Below are 25,962 nucleotides of genomic sequence, written 5' to 3'. Positions count from 1 at the left end.
TACGGTCTTTTTTTTATTTATAGCACAAAAAATAAAAAAAACACTAGTGATTAAAAACCACCAAAACAAAGCTCTATTTGTGTGAAAAAAAGGATGCAAATTTCATATGGGTACAGTGTTGCATAACTGAGTAATTGTCATTCAAAGTGTGAGAGCGCTAAAAGCTGAAAAAGTTATCTGGGCAGGAGCGGGTAATAAGTGCACTGTACTGAGGTGGTTAAATATATAATACCATATATACACAGAACAAGGACGTGTTCACACTATGAGATGTTTCTTGGAGCTGCAGTTCCTCTGAGCTCCACAAGATGGTGATCTCACCTCTACCCAGACAGGAAGTGATGTCAGGTACAGACAGGAAGTTCCGGGTGAGAGGTGAGTCAGGAGGAAGTAGAGAGAAGACATTGCTGGAAGTGGCAGCAGAGGAGGTAATAAGATCTTATTTTCTATTTACACCCAGTAACCCCCCGTCATGTCCGTCCTCTTCCTCCATAGTCACTGTGATGTCTTTTATCTCCAGCAGATGATGATACACACATATATAGTGTGGAAACCTAGATTAACCCCTTCAGCCCCGGACCATTTGGCTGGCCAAAGACCAGAGCACTATTTGTGATTCGGCACTGCGTCGCCTTAACTGACAATTGCGCGGTCGTGCGACGTTGCTCCCAAATAAAATTGACGTCCTTTTTTCCCCACAAATAGAGCTTTCTTTTGGTGCTATTTGATCACCTCTGTGGTTTTTATTTTTTGCGCTATAAACAAAAAAAGAGCGACAATTTTGAAAAAAAAATCTATATTTTTTTCCTTTTTGCTATAATAAATATCCCCCAAAAATGTATAAAAAAGCATTTTTTTTCCTCAGTGTAGGCCAATACGTATTCTTCTACATATTTTTGGTAAAAAAAATCGCAATAAGCGTTCATTGATTGGTTTGCGCAAAAGCTATAGCGTCTACAAAATAGGGGATAGTTTTTTTTATGGCTTTTTTATTAATAATTTTTTTTTTTTACTAGTAATGGAGGCGATCAATGTTTTTTATCGTGACTGCGACATTATGGCGGACACGTCGGACACTTTTGGCACGATTTTGGGACCATTCACATTTATACAGCGATCAGTGCGATTAAAATTGAATTTATTACTGTGTAAATGTGACTGGCAGGGAAGGGGGTTAACCACTAGGTGGCGCTGTAGGGGTTAAGTGTGTCCTAGGGGAGTGATTCTAACTGTGGGGGGGGGGGCTACGTATGACACATCGCTGATCACCGCTCCCGATGACAGGGAGCTATGATCAGTGTCAATGTCACCTGGCAGAACGGGGAGATGCTTGTTTACATCAGCATCTCCCCATTCTTCCTCTCCGTGAGACAATCGCGGACATCAAGTCCGCGGGACCCGCGATCCTCGGCGGTGCGCACGCGATGGCACAGCGGCAAATTTAAAGGAACGTATGGGTACGCCCATTCGCACAGCCGTGCCATTCTGCCGACTTACATTGGCGTGCGCCGGTCGGGAACCAGTTAACCCCTTCAGAGGGGGTCTGAGATCAGCTAGTAATGGGAGGAGTGGATGGATAACCCGACCCCATATTATAAGAGGGGGGCTGAGATCAGCCAATGATAAGGGGAGGAGAGGACGGATAACCCCACCCCACATTATAAGAGAGGGTCTGAGATCAGCTAGTAATGGGAGGAGAGGATGGATAACCCCACCACACATTATAAGAGAGGGTCTGAGATCAGCCAGTAATGGGAGGAGAGGATGGATAACCCCACCCCACATTATAAGAGGGGGTCTGAGATCAGCTAGTAATGGGAGGAGAAGATGGATAACCCCACCCCACATTATAAGAGGGGGTCTGAGATCAGCTAGTAATGGGAGGAGAAGATGGATAACCCCACCCCACATTATAAGAGGGGGTCTGAGATCAGCTAGTAATGGGAGGAGAGGACGGATAACCCCACCCCACATTATAAGAGGGGGTCTGAGATCAGCCAGTAATGAGAGGAGAAGACGGATAACCCCACCCCACATTATAAGAGGGGGTCTGAGATCAGCCAGTAATGGGAGGAGAGGATAGATAACCCCACCCCACATTATAAGAGAGGGTCTGAGATCAGCCAGTAATGGGAGGAGAGGACGGATAACCCCACCCCACATTATAAGAGGGGTCTGAGATCAGCCAGTAATGGGAGGAGAGGATGGATAACCCCACCCCACATTATAAGAGGGGGTCTGAGATCAGCCAATGATAAGGGGAGGAGAGGACGGATAACCCCACATTATAAGAGGGGGTCTGAGATCAGCTAGTAATGGGAGGAGAGGATGGATAACCCCACCCCATATTATAAGAGGGGTCTGAGATCAGCCAGTAATGGGAGGAGAGGACGGATAACCCCGCCACCCATTAAAAGAGGGGGTCTAAGATCAGCCAATGATAAGGGGAGGAGAGGATGGATAACCCCACCCCACATTATAAGAGGGGGTCTGAGATCAGCCAATGATAAGGGGAGGAGGTAATTAACGCTGAGAGGGGGTCTGAAATCAGACAGTATTGAGAAGAGGTGATGGATAACTCTGTCCCACAGTATGAGCGGTTCTTTAATCAGCCAATAATAAAGGAGGGAGGTGGATAGTCCTTCATTATAGGAGGGGGTATGAAATCAGCCAATAATGGGTGGGTAAGTGATTTCCCCTGCCCCACACTGTAAGAGAGAGTAGGTCTGAGATCAACCGACAATGGTGTGGAGATAGATAACCCTGCCCTTTAGTAAAAGAAATGGGATCTGAAATCAACCAATAATGGTGAGAAGGTAGATAGGAAGAGGCATTAGGGCATCCTTTCTCAACCGGGGTTCCGCGGAACCTTGGGGTTCCTCCAGAGGTTGCTGGGGGTTCCTTGATAAGCCCTACTCTCCCTGCTGCTGACCACTCTGGCAAATGACAGCTGATAGAAATAGAAGTAGGGGCGGGGTTACCTGGATCTCCCGGGTGATGTCATTGGTCATATTTTGACATGATTATTTTCAGTCAATGACATCAAATGGATCATTTAGCTGAAACGGTCACATAAGCGTTTTAGCAGTGACGCAAACTTTTTCATCAAAAAGTACACCTCAAACTAAAAAAAAAAGGACCAAGAAACACAACAGAAATAAAAAATAAAAATATTTGTTTCTAACTATAGCAAAAAGCAAGCTTAAAAATTTTTAAAGAAAGACCACAAAGGGGTGGCACAACAGCTAATCAATGTCTAAAAAGCAATGATGCACAATAAAGTCATTGTCTCTCCCTACATGAGGTTCCCACATACTGACAATGGCTGCTCTGAACCTACAGTTTTATAATGAGAAGGCGGAGTTATCCATTTCAGCATCTCTCAAACAAATTTTCAGTTGCAGCATCCTTTAAAAGTATGCAAAATTTTTAATGTAAAGAATGGGAATGTTACTTATCAGTGGGAAACCTGAGCCTGGGACAATGGCCACCACCGCCTGTGATGAAATTAACTTCACATCAGAACCCCCCATCACATTAGATTCCCCCTCTCATCACTTCTTACTGTAGGTACCCCTAAATGTCAGAGTCCCCCCCCCCCCCCATTTCATCAATGTTCCCACTATGCATCAGAGGACCCCTATACATGGGTTCCCCCATCCCCACAGAGTCTCCCTATTACCACCGTCTCTTCCCAAATCAGAGTCCCCAGTGTGTATGCATACCTTAAATGCTTAAAAAAAAAAGTAAAAAAAAAAAAATTTTAGGCCCAAAGATTGCATAAAACCCCCAAATCTTAATATATTTTCTCCCAAGCAGATACCCTAGAGAATAAAATAGTGCTAGTTCAAATGTTTTATGTTACAAGACAAGTTTTAGTAAAAATACAATAAATTAGTGTTCAATCAGTTTTCAGTGTTCGAGCCGGCAGGGGACAGATGTAGCATTGGATTGATGCTTTATCCACCTAGGTAAGTAAGATTTAAAGAAAAAAAAGGATTCCCATACTTTGCTTTTTACTTTTTTTTTTATCACATAGGGCAGTGGTCATCAATCCTGTCCTCAGGGCCCACTAACAGGCCAGGTTTTATGTATTACCTTGGGGAGGTGCAGACTAGAATACTACAATCACTGATCTCACCTGTGATGTATTTCAGTTATCTTGCAAACCTGGCCTGTTAGTAGGCCCTGAGGACAGGGTTGATGACCACCGACATAGGGGACAAAAACTGTCATTTTTTAGAGACAGGTTCTCTTGTAAGAGAAACCAGGGGTAGAAAAGATGGCTAATGGGTTACCTGTCCTCCAATGAATTTAAAACAGTGCAGATCTTGCTGCATTCGATTCTTCCTCGGTGATACAACCCGGGAAACTGACATGGGGACCCGGAAGTGACGTTTTACTCGTCGATTCTGGCTCAGCAAGGATAAGGGGAGAAGAGCGGACGCATGCCCACTCGGCTCTTTCCCCTCTACCCAGACAGTGCCCATTATGCCGGTCCTGGGTACACTGGTGGGCATGCGGACCTCGGGGGGGGCATTACTGGGGGTGTTTGGAAGCGATCAGGTGGCTTCCCTGCTGCTGGGCTGCTTTCATCTGGCAGTTGGCTTGCCATTTATACATGCACTGCAGCCACCCAGAGTGTGTGCCCCCCACTGTACAGACTGGCTGTACAAGGGTTAAATATTGGACTGATGCATGTAAGGGACTAATGTACTGCGTGACATGGTTCCCCCACGTGTGTCACTTCCTGTGGTTAGGGCATATATACAGGAGAACCGATCTCGTTGTGCAGAGTCTGCTGTGGGAGCTGCATAGTGAGGACCAGTGCATCATGTGATCTGTTTTTCTGACCGCATTCCCCTCCAATGGGACCCGTTCTTTGGGCATCCACATGCATGGACTTTGTTGTATGAACTTCTTTATAATGGAGGTATGGGCAGCACCACTAGGGAGTCCACAGTTAATCTATGCATCACTTAATACACGCGCAGCCAATCTGTCACATACCTGGAGGAAGAGCCTGACACAGTGAGGAAGGCCTCTCTTACATCTCTGACTCAGGGTCCCTGATAGAGCAGACAGGTAGCGCAGGAGTGCAGAGTGCCACGAGTGTCTGTTGATCTTGATAGCAGCAGGGCTGGACGGACTCTCAGGAACAAGCAGGGGAAGACCGTCAGTAGACCGCAGAGGAGCAGGAGTGTCGAAAGCACACCAGGGAGCAGGAGCCAGGAGTGGGCTGAGACCGTCAGTGGACCAGAGCGGAGCAGGAGTGTCGAAAGGACACCAGTGAGCACGAGACAGGAGCGGGCTGAGACCGTCAGTGGACCAGACCGGAGCAGGAGTGTCGAAAGGACACCAGTGAGAAAGAGACAGGAGCGGGATGAGACCGTCAGTGGGCCAGAGGGGAGCAGAAGTGCCGGATGGACACTAGTGGAATATCGGCAGAGGCTTGCAGCAGGCAGTCCAGCAGTGATAGAGACAGAAGCAGAGTCAGACAAACCGGGTCATACACAGGCAGGCGGATCAGGTACAGTTGCCTAGACAGGAGTAATGTCAGGATGCATGCCGAGTCGGTAACAGATCAGTGGAGGCAGCGGCAAGAGCACAGGCAGAGGCGTGGTCAGAGGCAAGTCAGGATCAATGCAGGCAGAGTTCAGGAGTAGTCAACACAAGCCGAGTTGGTAACAGTAGTCAATGCAGAGTAACAGGTTGCAGATATGCACGGGAATGTTGTAGACAAGACAGCACTGAAGCATAGCACAGGCTCAGTTTAAATGGCCCGCTTGACGCTGATACAAGCAACAGATGCGCACGCATGAGCAAGTGCGCATTTCCTATTAGCATTAATAGGAACATGAATTAGCCTGTGCCTATACGCAGGACACCGTCTAGAAGAGCCATTCTGTATGCTGGAATGTCCTTCCTGACACAATCCAATTTACTGTACAGCCGCGTGTGTGAGGAAATGTTCTGCCCTGAAATGTTCTATCATTTACATAATGCTTTAGTAAACAAATTTTACATTCTGAATAAGAGAAGATGTTTGTGTTCTTTACTGGGAAGGTGAGTATCTATGGTTTAATAAGGTGTAGTCATGGTGTATCATAAAGATATGGGAACTGGGAGTGAAACCACATTTAACCGTATGAAGAGGAGTACAGTAGCCAATTTAGCCTATCCTACCTAAAGGTTATGTACAATTATGTGTGTAAGGAATACCAGGGGAGAAGAAGCCAGCTGACGGAGGTGGGTGACGGTGGTCCTAGAAGTGAGGGAACAGCTTAGTACTTTGTGTTCCCCACTTAGTGGCAGGGCCTCTGTATTGGAGCCCGCTGCAGTACAGGGCCTGCCTAGAGACTGGGCTTGGAGTCACCGTGTGCAAAGGCCTTGTAAAGTGAAGTATGGTGCCTACCCTATGTGCCCAAGGGCAGAATAAAGTGAAAGGTGCAGAGGTACTACTTGAGACAAGCTGGTGGAGATAGGTACTTGCTCAGTAACACTTTCTGAAAATGCTTTGGAGTCATATGTTGGGACAGGTAGGAATAGGCCATATCACCGGCTGGGAGGATAAAGAAGAAGACATGGTCCTTCTACAAGGGTGTGATACCATAATCATATTGGGGCCTCCAGCCTGAAAGTGTTAATGCCTCCTAAAGTAAGTGTCCATTGTGAACTGACACAACGTTCAGGGCTTCTCTGTTGCCCCTAGGGGGTGATACTGCCATTGGAATCTCCCTACAAGTGTATAGGCCATAATACAGTACATACTATCAGAAGGAATTGGTTTCATCTCTATGAACTTTATTGGTGATGAAACAGAATTCCTTTGATCTGTAGCACAATGACAGTTGTCAGTAGACAGTCTGGGGTCTCGGTGTGTACAGGTCTCCTCCTCTGCTGGGGTTTGCAGCTGATAAGTATCTGGACTGTATTTAAAAATTGGGAATAAACATGAAGTAACTCAATCTACATGTGCCAATTTCTGCTAGAAACAGCCTGCCTTTTAACCCCTTTGTACAGGATGCGTCCTGTATGACAAATATATTTCCCCACTATTTGGGTTGTGGTTCCTTTGTTGAGTTCTGAGGGGTTCTCACCCATGCAGGGTAAGAAATTCCAGGGTAGTCTGATTGGAAAGGATAGGATTAGTATGTCCATATTAGGGACAGAGAAATTTGAAAAGTTCAAAGAGTTTTGGGAGGGAAGAACCCCAAACCTGGACTATGTGGACTCTGGTCCTGAAGGGTTTAAGCCACATGCAAGGGGAGACTTGAAAAGCAGCAGGAGGGAAGCAGCAGGTGGCTGTGAGGGAGTGTGGAGGGGTTCACAGCTGTGAGGGAGTGACCTCTCTGGAGACTGGTACCCTGGTTTTGCTGAACTCCTGCAGCTTGTCTTGTACCTGAAGTAAGTGGGAACCCTAAACCCCAGTGTGAGACCAACAGCCTGGTGGTGAGCCATGTTGTATGGTTTTCATTATACCAGGATTGTGAACGGTTTGCTTTACTTTTGCTGAATAAAGTTATTTGTGTTTGCCTGTGTTGAAAGATCATAAAAGACTATTTAATTTTACAAGCAGCTTGCTGGTGATCATGACACCTTATCACCATCCTAAAATAATACAACCAATACAGTCCACATAATTCTCTACTTCTACTATCTGTCTACAGAGAAAACTGCATAGATCATATGAACACATCAATGAGGATGGAGGAAGACCGGAGTCACATTATGACAGAGAGGATACTAAAACTCACCCTGGAGATCATCTACCTGCTGACTGGAGAGGTGAGGAGGATTCTGGGGGTCACATGACTTCACTCTTATCTCTATTAATTAGGGATGCACCAATACCACTTTTTTAGCAACGAGCAGGAGTAACAATACTTTTTTTAAGTACTCGCCGATTACCAATACCTATTTCCCAGGTCCCCACTGTGCCCCCCTGTACTCCTGTTCCCCACTGTACTACCCTTCCTGCCTGTCTTCCCCCTTCCTGCCCACCTGTTCCCTACTGCCCCCCCATCCCCTCTCCACACACAAACCTTTTCCCCACTCTACCTCCTACATACCTGTTCTTTACTGTCCCCCCCCCCCCCCCCCCAGCACACCAGTTCTCCTCTGTACTGCCTACTGCTCTACTGCTGAAGATCTATGTGCAACATGCTGCCTGTTCTTCTCGCATTACCTGGGAGTACAGATGGGCCGAACGGACCCCTGTTCGGTTCGCAACAGAACTTTCAGACACCGCGAAAGTTCAGGCACGAATAATGAACCCCATTAAAGTCAATGGGACCCGAACATCTAAAATCAAAAGTGCCCATTTTGAAGGCTTATATGCAAGTAATTGGGCACACAATGGTATAGAGGTCTGGGTCCTGCCCTGGGGGACATGTATCAATAAAAAAAGTTTGTGAAAAACGTCATTTTTAAATGAGCAGTCATTTTTTGATTTTTAAAGTGAAAGCATAAAAATGGAAAATTCCTTCCCATATAGTGCCTGGGGGGTCCCCCTAGTCTACCTATAAAGTGGCAGATCTGTACCATGTCTAGAATCTGCTGCAGCAATAATTGCATTTATAAAGCCAAAACAAATTACATTTTCCCTGCAAGCTGCCTTTATTTTGCTCAGCAACAGCTGGGGAGCCAGTGTGTATGATGAGGCCACAATGTAGTGCACTGGGAACAAGATTAGAAATTTTTCAGATACATTCTGGTGTCACTTTAACTTTGTATAGAAGTAACGGGTGCAGAAAAATTGGTCTTTGGGTGTCGGTGGCGCTTTCCCACCGTAACCCTATAGAGGTACTCTTGATGAAAGCAAGAATTGGCCTTGCTGTAAAAAACTGCAATGATATGCACCTGTTAAACAGGTGCAGAAAAATTACTCTATGGGTGGCGGGGCCGCCTTCCCACCGTAACCCTATAGAGGTGCTCTTGATGAAAGCAAAAAAAATTGCAATGATAAGCACCTGTCAAACAGGTGCTGAAAAATTGGTCTTTGGGTGTTAATTGTGCCCATGAAACCTATACCAAAAACATTCTTCCAGGAGAAACGATTGAACACCCTCAAAGCTAAGCAGCCTCGAAGTCCTGCAGAGATTCCACATCCCAAAAAGACTTAATCAGTGACATCGGCATCAGGGGCTTCGTAGCTGGTAATCCAGGACTGATTCATTTTTATAAAAGTCAAACGGTCCACGGAGTTTGTGGACAGACGCGTTCTATGATCAGTAACGAAACCTCCTGCAGCACTGAATGCCCGTTCTGAAAGCACGCTGGATGCAGGGCAACCCAATAACACAATAGCATACTGGGCGAGTTCTGGCCAGTGGTCTATTCTCATGACCCAGTAAGTCAGTGGATCGTCAGCTGGAAAGCTCTCCATCTCTGTTTTGGCCCTGAGGTAATCGTCCACCATGTGATGCAGACGCTGCCAATGGGTTGTGGAAGCTGAAAGCCCTGGGCGGCGAGGACTAAAAAAATTCCAAAATGTGAACGCCTTCTCCAACACTACTGGAGTCAGGAAAAACATGCAATAAAATCCTCTTTAACCTGTCCTCAACAGATTATATCTTCTGCACTCTCTATGGGGACGGGATGAGTTCTGAGACCTTCTCCTTATAACGATGGTCAAGGAGGGTTGCCAAACAGTAATCATCCTTCTCCTTTATGCCACATATCTTGGGTCCTTTCACAGGCTTTGAAGCATGCACCTCAAATTTCCCGAGGCTTGAGAAGCAGACTCCTCAGGGTCACTCAGGATGACAGCATCTGGAAATTCCTCCTCCCAGCCACCTACTACTCCCAAGGGTCCTGGGGTTGGAAAGCCATCGCCTACAGATTGACGCATGTCTTCCTCTTCTTTGAAGCCTATGAAAGTGCCAGAATCCTCCTCCTCATCTTCCTCCCCTCTCTTCTGTGACATAGAAATGATGGTGTCTGGATAAAGTGGGCTTTAAGAGGAAAGGAAGTCCTCCTCTTCCTCCTTCTGCTCTGCCTCCAGTGCCCTGTCCATAATGCCAGCAGAAACACAACAGGGATTGTGTCACTGATGCATGCACTGTCACGGCTCACCATCCTTGTGGCCTCCTTAAATGGTGACAATACAGTGCATGCATTCTTAATGATCAGCCATTGGCATGGGGGAAAAAAGCCAAGGCGGCCTGAGCCTATTGTCGTGCCGTATTTGCACAGGTATTTGTTGACGTCCCTCTGCTGCATGTATAGCCACTGCAGCATTGACAAAGTCGAGTTCCACCTGGCGGGCATGTCACAAATCAGGTGGTTTATCAGGTGGACTTCCCGCTGAATTTCAGCCAACCGAGCACTGGCTGTGTATGACCGCCTGAAATGGCTACAGACTCTTCTGGACAGCTTTAGCACATCTTGCAACCCTGAGTACGTATTTAGGAAACGCTGTGCCACCAAATTGAGGACATGTGCCAGGCATGGCACATGTGTCAACTTTCTCTGTTTAAGGGCAGACAGGAGGTTTGAGCCATTATCGCACACCACCATTCCTGGCTCCAGCTGGCGTGGTGTGAACCACCTTGGGCCTGTCCCTGCAGAGCTGCAAGAATCTCTGCTCCGTTGTGGTTCCTGTCCCCTAAACAGACCACCTGAAGTACTGCATGGCACCTTTTAGCCTGACTCTGTGAATAGCCCTTTGAACACTTAGGGGGTACCTGATGTTCATTGGACGATTCTGCAGAGGAGGGTAATGGAGGTGGCGGAGGAGGAGGAGGGGGTAGAGCTCACAGGTCTGGCATCGTCACCACCAGATGTATGGAGATGTGGGGGCAAAACAAGCTGCAGCACCGAGCCCTGTCCTGCATCCTTTTGAGTTGCAAGCAGCGTTACCCAGTGTGCTGTGATTGAAATATATTGTCCCTACCCATACTTGCTGGACCACGTGTCAGTAGTAAGGTGGATTTTACGGCTGACTGCCTTGCCCAACAATGCCAGAACATTCCCTTCCACGTGATGATAGAGGGATGGAACGGCCTTACGTGAAAAGTAGTAGCTGTTGTGGTACAGCACATTGTGCAAATTCACGGAAGGGAGCAGAACCCACCAAGCTGAAAGGCAGAAGTTTGAGAGCCAACAGCTTTGACAAGCTTGCATTTAGATGCTGGGCATGTGGGTGGCAGGGACTGTATTTTTTTTTCTGCTGCAGCAGATGAGGCAGATAAATTTGCCGGCTACAGTCTACAGCTGGTGGTGTGCTGCTGGTAGATGTGCTGCTAGGACCTGGGACACCCTGTGCTATACCATCATCGCTGTCAGTGGAGGCTGCTGAGAGGTAATGACTCAGTATAGCAGGGGCAGACTGAAGTGGGTGAGGAGGAGGGACAGATTTGTGCTCCTTTTGTGTGGCTTTTAGGTGCTCTTGCCAACGGGCTGAGTGGTTGGATGTTAAATGCCTTGTTAAGCACCCAAATGGTTGGTGTTTTTGCCACGTTTGATGTGCCTGAGACACAGTTTGCAGATAGCAACAGTGGGATCTGCTGCAGATGTCTTGAAAAAGGCCCAGGCAGCTGAGCTTTGGGGACTGGGCCAGTAGATAACAGCTGCAGAATGTGATGGAATAGGGTGGCTGCTCTCTACTCTTTCTTAAAGTCGGCCTCCTTGGGGTTGTGCCGCCTCACCTTCAGTTTCCTCCTCTGCTCTATCTTGCACCCAAATCGCATCAGTGACCTCATCATCATCATCTCCAACTCCTCCATCTTCATCATTACCACTGGAGACAACTTGGCAATGCGCTGCAGCTTGGGGAACATGAATGCCAGTTTGTCTACCAGTGTTCTTCCCTCTCAAGGCTCATGTTCCTCTCATCCTCAGAACCAACATCTGAATCCAGTAATGGCTGGGCATCATCAAGGAGCAAGTGGCTGATGCTGTGGTCAAATAACTCAGCTGACTCCTCAATGGCTGATGTTGGGTCTATGGCAAGAATAGATGTGGACAAGGAGGCAGGTTTATCCACTCTGGCAACTGCAGGGGACTGCACACTTGTCTCTGCTTGCGTGACAGAGAATGAGGAGGATGAGGAAGGTTTAGTAAGCCAGTCCACCACCTCCTCTGCATGCTGTGGCTGGATAGCATGGGCAAACTCACTAAACAGAGGAAATGATGCCCTGCCTGAGGACTGACCACCACATCCACCTTTGCCTGTGAACACATTTGTTGCTGGCCCCCTTAAGGTGCCAAGGAAACGTCTGCCTCTCCTTGTCCTTCTAGACATTATTGAGAGGGAGGGGGCGGTGCTTATAAGCAAATGTAAGGAAGAAGTTCAAAGTTGCCAAACGTACAGTGACGCACAGAACTATATGGAGTTAAACTGGCAGTAACGCACACAAAAGTAAATGGTGTTAAACTGGCAGTAACGCACAAAACTATATGGCGATAAAATGGCAGTAACACACACAGAACTATATGGCGTTAAACTGGCAGTAACGCACAAAACTATATGGCGTTAAACCCTGTTCTATCTCTCTCCACACCGAAATCACACTGAAAATGGCTGCCATTGAAAGAATACTTTTATACTGTGGGGTGGGAATGATTCATGATTGGATAAATTCATGATAACTGTGTCCAATCATGACTCTGACAGTACTCTGTGCCCTGATTGACTGAAGCTTTCACTGCTTTAACCAATCAGGGCTTGCAATGCACTGTTCAGCATCGCAATGCATTGTGGACGGTTCGGGGTGGGGGGGGGTCGAACGACCCGTTTGTTTCGGCTGTTCGCCAAACGTCCGAATAGTGAAAGTTCGGCCTGAACTTATGCTCAAGCCGAACCTTTCGCCCATCTCTACCTGGGAGGAGGTGGCCTCAGCTAAAGAAGAGCAGCGCTGCTGTCTGTCCTCCTCAATAGATCTGACAGTCTGGGAGGAGGTGGAGGATGATGATATCATGGCAAGCGGGTCTTCCATGCAGGGCATCGGTTGCACCCGCCTCACGGTTCCCTTCCTCATGTTGCACATCCAGCTGCTGGCTTCTCTTCATCCTGGCTCTCTCCTCTAGTGCTCGTGCTGCACTGCAGGCTGGGAATGGAGTGAAGACCCATCAGGAGAGCGCTCTCCTACAGGGAGCCCGAGCAGCAGCTGCCCCTGATTTTAATCATATGTATCTGTCAACGGGGAAGCCCGCTGACCGATGAATGAGTCATCAGTTGTTAAGGACACGGCGGCCCTGCTCCTTAACAACTGATGATTGCTACACTCTTTTGTGTACACTTTAGTGGCACAAAACAAAAAAGACCTGACTGGAGAGGTGAGGAGTATTCTGGGAGGTCACATGACATCACTCTTATCTCTATTAATAAAACACAGACCCGACTGTAGAGGTGAGGAGGATTCTGGGAGGTCACATGACATCACTGTTATCTCTATTAATAAAACACAGACCTGACCGGAGAGGTGAGGAGGATTCTGGGAGGTCACATGACATCACTGTTATCTCTATTAATAAAACACAGATCTGACTGGAGAGGTGAGGAGGATTCTGGGAGGTCACATGACATCACTCTTATCACTATTAATAAAACACAGACCTGACCGGAGAGGTGAGGAGGATTCTGGGATTCTAACATGACATTCCTATTGGTTCCTCAATATAGAGATTTCCTCTTGTGAAGTCAGGTGATCATATGACCATCACAGTGCCTCCATGTGACTCCCTAAAACCTGAGAGACACAACATGCAGAAGATTCTAGAAGTCACCGAGAAGATGATGGAGCTGCTGACAGGAGAGGTGAGCGGTGCTGGGAAATCTGGGACATTATCCAGTAACATATAAAGCAGAAATCAGTGTAGCCCAAACAGACTCTACATTTAAAAACAATCACTAAAGAACAAATCCATAAAGATTATGCAGCGCTAAGGACAACCAATAAATGAAAATACCAAAATTATTAAAAATTATTAAAACATAAAATCATAATTGATACCGTGAAAGATTACCATAAAAATTTATGACCACTGTAGGATATGTGTATAATGAAATACTAAAATTAATAGTGTCAAAAAAAACTATGTGCTCTTTTTGGTTTTTTTTGACACTATTAATTTTAGTATTTCATTATACACATATCCTACAGTGGTCATAAATTTTTATGGTAATCTTTCACGGTATCAATTATGATTTTATGTTTTAATAATTTTTAATAATTTTGGTATTTTCATTTATTGGTTGTCCTTAGCGCTGCATAATATTTATACTATTATCTAGAGGATGTGTCTGACTCTTTTATGCTGGCTGCTTTGGTAATTTGGGTTAAAACCTTGTTTTTTGTTTAATGTTTTTTATTTAATGTGTTTTTAGTTTGTAAAGGTTAATCCCTTATAGCTACCAATCAATTATTGGGTTTCTAGCGCAGCGTTAACCGTTTTTGGGTTTTTTTACAAATCCATAAAGATTGTAGATCGTGAAGATATCAGGATGTCAACGACTGTGGGAAAGGTGTCCAATACTAGATATGCACGTGTTTCGAGAGAGTCCAGCCCGTCCACCACAGACAACAGCAGCCTCTCACCTCCTTAATGCGACCAGATAATCTGGGGGATCATTTTTTTTTTTTGTGGCACATAGGACCCCTTGGAGGGGACCCTCTCCACAGACCCCATCATGGGGTGGAGCGTGGAGAGACGCCCCCCCAACAAGGTCGTGCAAGGAATTGACAATTAAGCCAAAGAAAAAGAAAAGACAAAGAGGATGTAGAGGGGGAGAATCCAAAAGACAAAGACTTCACTAGGTGCCGGTATATATAACCTAAGTGGGACCCCTCTTACTGAAAATGGGATGCGAGTCCTCAATAAAGGCTTAAAATTCACCCCCATTCATAATCTTAACGAATACCAAATGTATATTAATATTCACAAGTATATCCATGGGCTTAATATTAAGAAATATTTTCTATCCAACCCAGTGGGGAGGAATTTTTCCCAATCTGAGAATAGATATTCAAACCTTAGGAATACGTCTATATTTAACCCACCTGGCTCATATAATAGACACTTGGAAGTTTTTTAAAAACATGGTGTGTAGTGACCATTATTCCCTAAAATTCGGAAAGGTCAATGATTCCCGGCACGTTAAGAGAGGCATTACCTCATTGGAGAAAAGGAGAGATATAGTCGTCCGACCGCCAGACAGGGGGGGGCTGGTGAGGCTCAGTAAAACATATTACCAGGAAAAAAATAACCGCTTACTTAGCGATCGTGACACATATCAGGTGTTAGGGGGTGATCCTATGTTTAGATACAAAGACAAGTTGCACTCTCTGGTAAAAAAGGGTGAGAAAAGGTGAGTTCTGAATCATAAAGATGCTTTGTATCCCAATCCTTTGTTTTGCAGAACCCCTATTATGTATTTCTTGCCGAAAATACATAAAAGTATCGATCAGCCCCCAGGCCGCTCGATAGTGAATGGCATAGATTTTGTCATGGCCATGGTAGGACAGTATATCGATTTCTGTTTCCGGCCTTTAGTCATTAAAACAGACCTCGAGGACACCAAAAACATCATTCAAATTTTAGAAACATGACCCAGTACTCCTTCTAGTATCCTAGTGACGGCTGATGTTGGGTCATTGTATACGATCATCGGTCATGAGGATGCTATGGCATTAGTAGAATGGGCTCTGTCAGACTCAGAGTTGACTAGAAAAGATGAGAAATTTCTGCTTTATCGCCTTAATTTCTGTTTGTCTAATAATTAATTCTGGTTTGATCTTCGGTACTTCCAGCAGATCAAAGGGGTGGCGATGGGCACTCATTTCACCCCCCCAGTGTGTCCAATTTATTTATGGCCCACTAGGAGGAGGAAGTCCTTTTCAAGGATCGCCCGCCTCAACTGGTCTGTTTTGCAGGAGGCATATTGATGATCTAAATATGATTTGGGAGGGAGACATGGTTAGTTTGGAGGTATTCACCAATCAATTGAACAACAATAACAAAAACATTAATCTTACTTGGAACATAGACCTTCACCAAATAATTTTTTTAGATTTAGCAATCTTTAAAGAGGGGGACCGATTCCAGACCCAGAACCATTTTAAACCGATCGGAATGCTTACATACCTTTGAACAATTGCCACCCCAAATGTGGTTGTGCAACATTCCTAGGGGACAGATCATCCAACTTGGACACATTTGCTTTCTGCGAAAGATTTTCTGTCACAGTCTCAGGTGTTAGCAGTGGCGGCCTGTCCATAAGGGTGCTGGAGGGGCGCCGCCCCCCCTAATCCATGCACCCGGCCCCTAATCTATATGCGGATCGCCGGACGCATGGATTTCAATAGGGTTTTTTTTTTAAGCACATGATTAGAGCCTGAGGCTCTAATCGGCTTCAAAAAAGGGTGGGCTCGGGGCGCAGATTACTGCGCCCCCGAGCCCACCCAGTTGTTTGACAATAGCAAATTAATATTCGCTATTGTTTTCCTAATTCTCCTCCCTGCCAATCATGAAGCGGGTCCCTAAGACTCCCTGGCCAATCGGGTCTCAGGACCCACTTCCCTTCCGCCCGGGAGGAGAAGCAACAGCCCCGGGTCTTCTCTTGTCATCTGCCTTCTAAGGTAAGGAGGCCTCTGATCGTCCGTCTCCTGTGGGGGGAGTATCGCCGTGGGCCTGTCCGCCCCCGCCGGAGGGATCGCTGGCTTCCCAACCATCTCCCGTGGGTGGGGGGGGATCGCCGCCTGTCTCTCGCAGGGGGGGCAATCACTGCCTTTCCATCTGTCTCCCGCTGGAGGTGTTCACCGCCTGCCCATCTGTCTCCCACCGGGGGGTGGAGGGAGTCGGGGGTATTCACTGCCACTGGTTGTAAGCAAAAAGATTCCATCAGAAAGGGTATGCATTAGAGCTGCACAATTATTTGTTAAAAAATCGTGATCTCGATTCACCTCCCCCGACGATCTCTCCTGCTGAGTTTGTGGATTCTTTCATATAAACAAGTGGAGAGAATATCTGCTCACTCAGCTGTCAAAAGAAAACATCTGGGCAGTCTGCCAAGTTTAGAACTTGAAACATTGTATCTAACTTCCTTCTTAGATCAAAGGGATAAACTTCTCTGTGTAAACAAATAACCTGGGCAATCTGCCAAGCTTTAAACAACCTGTAATGCAGGAAGTTTAACCACTTAAAGTCTAAATCTTTTTCTGACACTTCTTAAGTTAAAATCAATATTTTTTGCTAAAAAAAATTACTTGGCACCCCAAACATTATATATATATATATATATATATATATATATATATATATATATATATATATATATATATATATATATTAATTATAATTTTTTTTTTTTTTTTTTTTTTAGCAGAGACCCTAGAGAATAAAATGGCAATTGCTGCAATATTTTATGTCACACTGTATTTGCCCAGCGGTCTTTCAAATGCAATTTTTGGGTAAAAAATACACTTCAATAAATAAAAAAAAAAACGAAACAGTAAAGTTAGCACAATTTTTTTTGTTTTAATGTAAAAGATGATGTTACGCCGTGAGAATCGTGAGAGAATCGTGATCTATCCTCTAAGCAAAAAAATCGTGATTCTCATTTTAGCCAGAATCGTGCAGCTCTAGTATGCATGAACTAATATTGATCAAGAGATTGAAAAAGTTAGAGCCCTAGACAGGAATGTGATTATTGCTGAGACACATAAGCAGAGAAATGTGACCAATAGTGAGTATCGCATGCTTTTGGATTATAGCATCCAGCATAAAAAACTTGAAAAGATCGTGGCCAAACATTTGGCGATACTCATACATGATCGAGTGCTTGGCCCATTACTCCCTGCACGCCCACAGTTCATTTACATGAAAGCACCTTCTTTATGGGATGTCCTAGCCCCAGGAGTCATTGATCCCCCAAAAAATCCAGATAATAAACTTTTCAGCTTTGAATTTACTGTCTGTATACAGAAACGCCCATACACATGCACTTGGTGGAAATGCTCCACTTGTAAATTAATTTTTATCTTTTAAAATAAAATTAGTGATTATACGGAGAGCACTAGATGTTTTGTTCTCATTTGTGTATATATATGATCGGTGGAGCTATTGATATCTGCATCGTGGACTGACCGTTGGAGGATATATCCCCATGGTGTGGGAAATTGCATTTTGACCGTTACGGTTGCATTAAGGAGGTGAGAGGCTGCTGTTGTCTGTGGTGGACGGGCTGGACTCACTCTTAACACTTGCATATCTAGTATTGGACACCTTTCCCATGGTGGTTAACATCCTGATATCCTCACGATCTACACTCTTTATGGACTTGTTCTTTAGTGATTGTTTTTAAATGCAGGATTTTATCGAGGAGTTTTTGCATTGTCCTTGTACTGTTCAGCTGGCAATCAATATATATATATATATATATATATATATGTGATATATTGTTAATATATGCGCTGAATATAATTTCTACTGATGTATTATCCAGTAACAGACAAGGGATGTGTCTGGATGGTGACTGTATCATTGTGTGTGTCAGGTTCCTATAAGGTGTCAGGATGTCACTGTCTATTTCTCCATGGAGGAGTGGGAGTATTTAGAAGGACACAAGGATCTCTACAAGGACTTCATGATGGACAATCAGCCGCCCCTCACATCACCGGGTAAGAGGAGACTTTATTGTAAAGGAGAGAGCAGTACGGAGGGTCCACCTAGATCCCCCATCATCTGATAAACACATAGAAACAATGTATTCAGTCAGTGTGTGTGTTTCCTACAGATGGATCCAGTAATGGGAACCCACCAGAGAGATGTCCCCATCCTCTGTATTCCCAGGATTCCACACAGGAAGGTCACATCATCCCTCACCATCATCAGGTAGGGTCTTGAACATAAAGGGTCTGGAACATAAAGTGATTGAACACTCTGACATGTGGAGACGATGTGTGGACTCTGCAAGACAATATTTTCTATGTAATCTCACATCATAAATACTTCTATTTTACAGATGTTATTTTCTGCCATTCTGTTGGTTTAGGGTGAAGATCTGTTGAACATGAAAGTTGACAATGAAGTAAAAGAGACGTATGTGAGGGATGAAAAGCAATATACTGAGGAGGCTGGAATGACGAGGACATTCAAAGAGGACATTCCTGCAGAGATCAGCACAGGTGAGCCATAATATATTTTTCTGTCATCTCTGCTCTGTTACTGCACACTGATCCAGAGTACGGCGGGGGATGAGTTGAAATAAGCCAATAATAGGTTTATAATAGTCACTGAAACCCGTCCTACACATTAGATCTTCTCTCTCAGATAATCCTCCTTCTCTATGGTACGGATTCATTTGTTGTCAGAAATCATGAAATCAGGCCGAGACAGAAGTACAGCTAAATCACACTTGTTTAATAATAAAAGTAAAAAGAACAAACATAGTGAAAACATAGCCAAAGTTCAGTAACCGGAACGGATAGTCAGCCAAGCCAGAAGTCAGGGATCAATGTAGTGGAACAGCAAGCAGGATCTGGAGCCAGAAGGGATGTCAGCAAAGCGAGTCTTGAACAGGAACGCAGGAGATAGTTTCTGTGATATGACCAAGGCGAAGGCAGAGCTCCACTGGACTGGACGGCTTAAGTAGGCAGGACTGATGAGCAGGATATCAACAGCTGAGTAACTGTGGAGAGCTATGAGCTGGCAATTAGCTGACAGCTAAGCAGCCAGCTCAGAGAAGGAAGGGCTGAGCCCAGCCTTGACATTTGTGTACTCAGACTTATGTAGATTCTGGAGTTCATCTGGCAGCATTAGGTTTTGCTTTTTTTATACTAGTTACAGTAACACAGATGTAATAATACAGATTGCGCCTTTCATAGGTTGGTCCCTCTTCTTTGAGCAAGCTTATAGCTAAATGTTAACATAAAACTCTGATTACAGTCTTGCCGGGATTAAATGTAAATAGTAACATGTAAGCTAAAACACTTATCTTTCCAGCAGGAAATACTGTTTTTGCCCCTTCCAGTGCTGCATATCACCAGAAGCCTAGGCCTATGGTCAACTTGTTTAAAGCTAAAGGTTCTACAAATCTGATCTTTGAACCTCTTGTTTATCAGAGATCACATGACCCAGTGCCTAGGCTTATGGTTGTGTGAAAGACATGTACCTCCCAGTCCTCATTGGTTTCTGCTATCAAGACTGCTTACATTTAGGAGAGACCTGGTCTTTTGGCAGAAGAGGGGAAGTGACAGCTGGTTGGGACATCTACAGAGAACATCTGCTCAATAAAATCTACCTGATCCAGATGAAATCCTGATTTATGTGAACGAACCATCTTGTATCTGTTGATCTTGTTTTTATATTTTCCAGGACACGCCATCAAGAAACCCTCAAAGAATAGTCTCATTTTATCTCCAGGGTGTGAAATGGAAGATGAGGACATCACAAGAGATTGTGCAGGAGGAAAGACAATGAGCTCAGCTATGGATGGTGGACTTCACAGTGTGGATAGACCATCGAATCCCTCTGACTCTGAGCAACCTCGTACTTTGGGGGATGGTGCCGGAATTCAAGGGGAGGAGAAATTTTCCTGTCCTGAATGTGGGGAAAGTTTTAGCTCTGAATTAAGTCTTACTATACATCAGAGATCTCACACGGGTGAGAAGCTTCATTCATGTTCTGAGTGCGGGAAATGTTTTCTGCATAAATCAGAACTTGTCATACATTGCAGATCTCATACAAGAGAGAAAACAAATTCCTGCTCTGAGTGCGGGAAATGTTTTTCACGGAAACAACGCCTTGTCGTTCATCAGAGATGTCACACAGGGGAGAAGCCTTATTGTTGCCCTGAATGTGGGAAAAGTTTTATACAGAAATCAAATCTTGTTAGACATCTGAGATCTCACACAGGTCAAAAGCCATATCCCTGCCCTGAGTGTGGAAAATGTTTTTCACATAAAGCACACCTTGTTAGTCATCATAGATTGCACACAGGGGACAAGCCATATTGCTGCCCTGAGTGCGGGAAATTTTTTTCACAGAAATCAAACCTTGCTTCACATCTGATATTGCACACGGGTTTGAAACCAAACTCCTGCCCTGAGTGCGGGAAATGTTTTGCAAGGAAATCAGACCTTGTTAAACATCAGAGATCTCACACAGGGGAGAAGCCATATTCTTGTCCTGAGTGTGGGAAATGTTTTATACAGAACTCAAGTCTTGTTAGACACCAGAGATCTCACACGGGGCAGAAGCCATATTCCTGCCCTGAGTGTGGAAAATGTTTTACACGGAAAATTAAACTTGTTATACATCAAAACTCCCACAGAGGGGTTCAGGCAGGGGCGGACTGACAACTCATGGGGCCCCCGGGCAATAGGAGATTATGGGGCCCCCAGGCAATCAGAGATTATGGGGCCACATAGTATACACACACATAGTATAGATGTACACACAGTATACACAGACATGTTTCTATTGGCTGTCCCTGGTCCATACTGTCTATTGGCTGTCCCTGGTCCATACTGTCCCTGGTTTTACTGAGGCTGGCAACCCTGATGGGGCCCCCTAGTGGCCCAGGGCCCTCGGGCAGTGCCCGAATGGCTCAATGGTCAGTCCGCCCCTGGGTACAGGGATGAGCCAAACCTGGGAATAGAATAAGTGTAGCGCTAATATAAAAAGTCAAATAACTGCATGTTATGTAGCATAAAGACCATTAACAAATCAGCAAATCCCAATTGAAAAAGGGGGACATTAAAAAGATATATAAAAAAGAATAATGAAGTCCTCCAAAAGTATGTAACTCATACAAAATGGTGGGATGATAGTCCTCAATATATATGTGACTTCATACATAAAACATATCAATGTGCACGTGACATCTGGAATGGAAAAAACACCACCACCAACAATAGGGAGGCTTACCGGAACGTTTGAACCCAAAAAACATACGTTCAATCGGGTCAAACAAGCTTGAGTAATAAGTTCCGTGGAAGTTGAAAGAAGATCCTGAGATGATCTGTGGGCCAGTGTATGCCTCAGGGGTGATGCCCGCAGTGGATGGTAATTACTGCTCCAGTCGATGACCCTGTGAACGCAGACTGATTGTGGCTCCCAGAAATTTTTTTTTGGCAGTAGAAGGTAGGCAGCTTCCAGGGGTCCTGACGTCAGGAAGGGAGTAGCACATCCATGATGAGGATGGTATTCACCTATTTCTTTAAACTTCAGCTGTCAGTTTACAGTTCATCGGTTTAAGATTTAACTGCATGCAGCAGAAATTCTCTAACCTCACTCTTCCTTAGGATAGGAAAGTATTACCCAAAGTCTTTAAATGCGCAGCATGCGTCCACTCAGTCATGTATCCCTCAGGCTTTTCTCATGTGCGGAAGTCGGCAAACCTTGAAGTCAGGTATCCTGTGAGCCTTGGATCATTTTTCAGATGTGGGCTGGAAGCTGATAACCTGGTCGAGTGAACACTCCGCTCCTCACGTACACTCCAGCACACGCGCACCTTCCGCCAAGTGAATACCATCCTCATCATGGATGTGCTACTCCCTTCGTGACGTCAGGACCCCTGGAAGCTGCCTACCTTCTACTGCCCCAAAAAAATTTCTGAATCAGTCTGCCTTCACAGGGTCATCGACTGGAGCAGTAATTACCATCCACTGCGGGCATCACCCCTGAGGCATACACTGGTCCACAGATCATCTCAGGATCTTCTTTCAACTTCCACGGAACTCCATCAGCCGTTTATTACTCAAGCTTGTTTGACCCAATTGAACGTATGTTTTTTTTGGGTTCAAACGTTCCGGTAAGCCTAGATATAATACAGAAAGTGCAGCGCTGGACATATGAATTGAATGGTGAAATATTACTAAACCATGTAATAAAAATTAATTAATCAACAGCAATGTATACAAATAGTGACCTATAAATATAGGTAATAAATTACTTATGACCGTGAGCATATAAATATAGGTAGTGAGTTACTTATGACCGTGAACATATGGAATTACAGAAAAAAATTCCTGGAAATAAAACTTTTAAAGGTGCATAAAAGTCCAAAGCAATATTTTTCGTGCAATGTGAGTTTCAGGGGTGCATCTTCGATAATCGGTGTTGCCCACCACCGAATAGGTGAATGAATAAAAGGCTTACCAGAAAGCCTGTGACCGCCCTTATTCAGGGGGGTCAAAACAGGCTTAGCAGATATGGGGGGACCACCACACGGATACTCTGGTTGGCACCTGATGGATCAATGGGTCAAGACTCCTTGCCAGGTAGTTCTCCAGCCGACAACCACTGTAGATGTTCTCCCGACTCCTGTTCACCCCAAAAAGAAGGAGGCTTCAGATGAATATTGCAGCAAAGCCCCGTTGCAGTGGTCTCTGAGGCTGATGCGGCAGGACATGTGTATGAGACTTTCACTCTCTTTTCCCAACGTTGGGAAAAGAGAGTGAAAGTCTCATACACATGTCCTGCCGCATCAGCCTCAGAGACCACTGCAACGGGGCTTTGCTGCAATATTCATCTGAAGCCTCCTTCTTTTTGGGGTGAACAGGAGTCGGGAGAACATCTACAGTGGTTGTCGGCTGGAGAACTACCTGGCAAGGAGTCTTGACCCATTGATCCATCAGGTGCCAACCGGAGTATCCGTGTGGTGGTCCCCCCATATCTGCTAAGCCTGTTTTGACCCCCCTGAATAAGGGCGGTCACAGGCTTTCTGGTAAGCCTTTTATTCATTCACCTATTCGGTGGTGGGCAACACCGATTATCGAAGATGCACCCCTGAAACTCACATTGCACGAAAAATATTGCTTTGGACTTTTATGCACCTTTAAAAGTTTTATTTCCAGGAATTTTTTTCTGTAATTCCATATGTTCACGGTCATAAGTAACTCACTACCTATATTTATATGCTCACGGTCATAAGTAATTTATTACCTATATTTATAGGTCACTATTTGTATACATTGCTGTTGATTAATTAATTTTTATTACATGGTTTAGTAATATTTCACCATTCAATTCATATGTCCAGCGCTGCACTTTCTGTATTATATCTAGTTTTTTGTACCCTTATATCGGGGTTATAGTGCATAGCAGCAGGACCTTTTTTACTTCATCACAATTTTTATGCACCTAGCGCAATTTCTTTGTTTTTTTTATTTTTGTTCCGGTAAGCCTACCTATTATTGGTGGTGGTGTTTTTCCATTCCAGATGTCACGTGCACATTGATATGTTTTATGTATGAAGTCACATATATATTGAGGACTATCATCCCATCATTTTGTATGAGTTACATACTTTTGGAGGACTTCATTATTATTTTTTATATTTTTTTTTATATACCTTTTTGATATCCCCCTTTTTCAATTTGGATTTTCTGATTTGTTAAAGGTCTTTATGCTACATAACATGTGGTTATTTGACTTTTTATACCCTGTTTCCCCGAAAATAAAAAAATAATTTTTTTTCAAGTATTTTTTTCATATGATTTTGTTTCACTATAGAACACTTAGTGTGTGATTAAAAGAATACCATATAATTCTTATTATAGAAATATAAGTTAATCTCACGGAATTTTTCAAAAATATATTTTTATATTCATTTTTCAAATGGGTTTTTGCCATATTAGAATTGTTTTGAGTGTGTTATACTAATAGTAGTCAAAACTATTGGGATCACTTATATTTAGTACACACTAATTTATGATGCGCGCTTGTTACACTATATGCTAAATATTTTTGGGGTCTTTTGTATTTATTGACTAACACGAGCAGCAGCACATTTTTTTATTTGTATGGTTAGCGCAAAATTACGTTTCTTTTTATATATCCCCGAACATAAGACCTAGCGTGATTGTCAGTGATGGTTGCAATATAAGCCCTACCCCCCAAATAAGCCCTAGTTAAAGTCCTTGTAGGTCTTATTTTCAGGGTAGGGCTTATTTAGGGGGTAGGGCTTATATTGCAGCCATCACTGACAATCACGCTAGGTCTTATTTTCGGGGAAACACGGTTTTAGCGATACACTTATTCTGTTCTCTGTTGTATGCACATATCCTACTGGCCGTGTTAGCTGCTTTGTTCTTTTGGGTAGCGCAGAATTATTTGTTATATTTTATGAGCCAAACCTGGATTCAGTTTACGGGAGGTTCACTAAACTTGCTCCTAAACTCTCAATGTTAATCTGAACACAGTTTTTTTATTAATGTTTAAAGTGACATATTAAAAATGCATAATTCCTTTAAATTATTTGTTTGGAAGATGCCTTAAATCTGCCCGTGAAGTGGTACACATACAATGTAAATGACATCTACAAAAAAAAAAATACATTTCTGGCTGCTAAATTACGTTTTATGGCCAGCTCCCTATGTTTGTAAACGAAGGGGATTCCTTTCATCCATACCAGAAACTTATCCTAGATTAGGGGTCTCCAAACTTTGTAAACAAAGTTCCAGTTTATTGTCCTTCAAGCTTTAGAGGGGCCGGACTGTGGCCAGCAGGAGTGGAATTTTTCCTGGCATCAGCAGGAGTAAACAGCACCACCTTTGGTATTAACCATGTGACCTCCGTAAGATTTACCCCCCTTTTGTGACCAGGCCATTTTTTTTGCGATACAACACTGCATTATTTTAACTGACAATTGCATGGTCATGCAACGCTGTACCCAAATAAAATGTGTCATTTCCCCCCCACAAATAGAGTTTCTTTTGGTGGTATTTAATCACCTCTGCTGTTTTTTATTTTTTTGCGCTAAACAGAAAAAGAGCGACAATTTTGAAGAAAAAAAACGTACTTTCTGCTATAAAACACATCCAATAAAAAAATTAAAAAATCAAACTTCTTGATAAATTTAGACCAATGTGTATTCTGCTACATGGTTTTTGGTAAAAAAAAAAATCCCATTAAGTGTATGTTGATTGGTTTGCGCAAAAGTTATAGCATCTGAAAAATATTTTATACATACTGCAATTTTTTATTTTTATTTATTTAATAGTAATGGGGGCA

At 44.1% G+C, this 25,962-nt stretch overlaps 1 protein-coding gene and 1 pseudogene across 1 annotated transcript; one reads left to right on the top strand and one right to left on the bottom strand.

Moving 5' to 3' along the window:
• LOC141121596 (uncharacterized) overlaps positions 1 to 25,962 on the bottom strand; it is a 482,112-nt pseudogene that overhangs the window by 149,324 nt on the left and 306,826 nt on the right.
• Positions 367 to 21,636, top strand: LOC141121600 (uncharacterized). Its single transcript, XM_073611249.1, has 7 exons — positions 367 to 428; positions 7,671 to 7,788; positions 13,628 to 13,762; positions 18,500 to 18,623; positions 18,740 to 18,837; positions 18,998 to 19,130; positions 20,320 to 21,636. Exons 2-7 carry the CDS (start codon positions 7,690 to 7,692, stop codon positions 21,300 to 21,302), a joined length of 1,572 nt encoding a protein of 523 aa, XP_073467350.1. The 5' UTR covers positions 367 to 428; positions 7,671 to 7,689; the 3' UTR covers positions 21,303 to 21,636.

This window comes from Aquarana catesbeiana, unplaced genomic scaffold (assembly GCF_042186555.1).
Source record: "Aquarana catesbeiana isolate 2022-GZ unplaced genomic scaffold, ASM4218655v1 unanchor226, whole genome shotgun sequence".
Taxonomy (NCBI): domain Eukaryota; kingdom Metazoa; phylum Chordata; class Amphibia; order Anura; family Ranidae; genus Aquarana; species Aquarana catesbeiana.
This window is presented reverse-complemented; position numbering and strand designations above follow the sequence as displayed.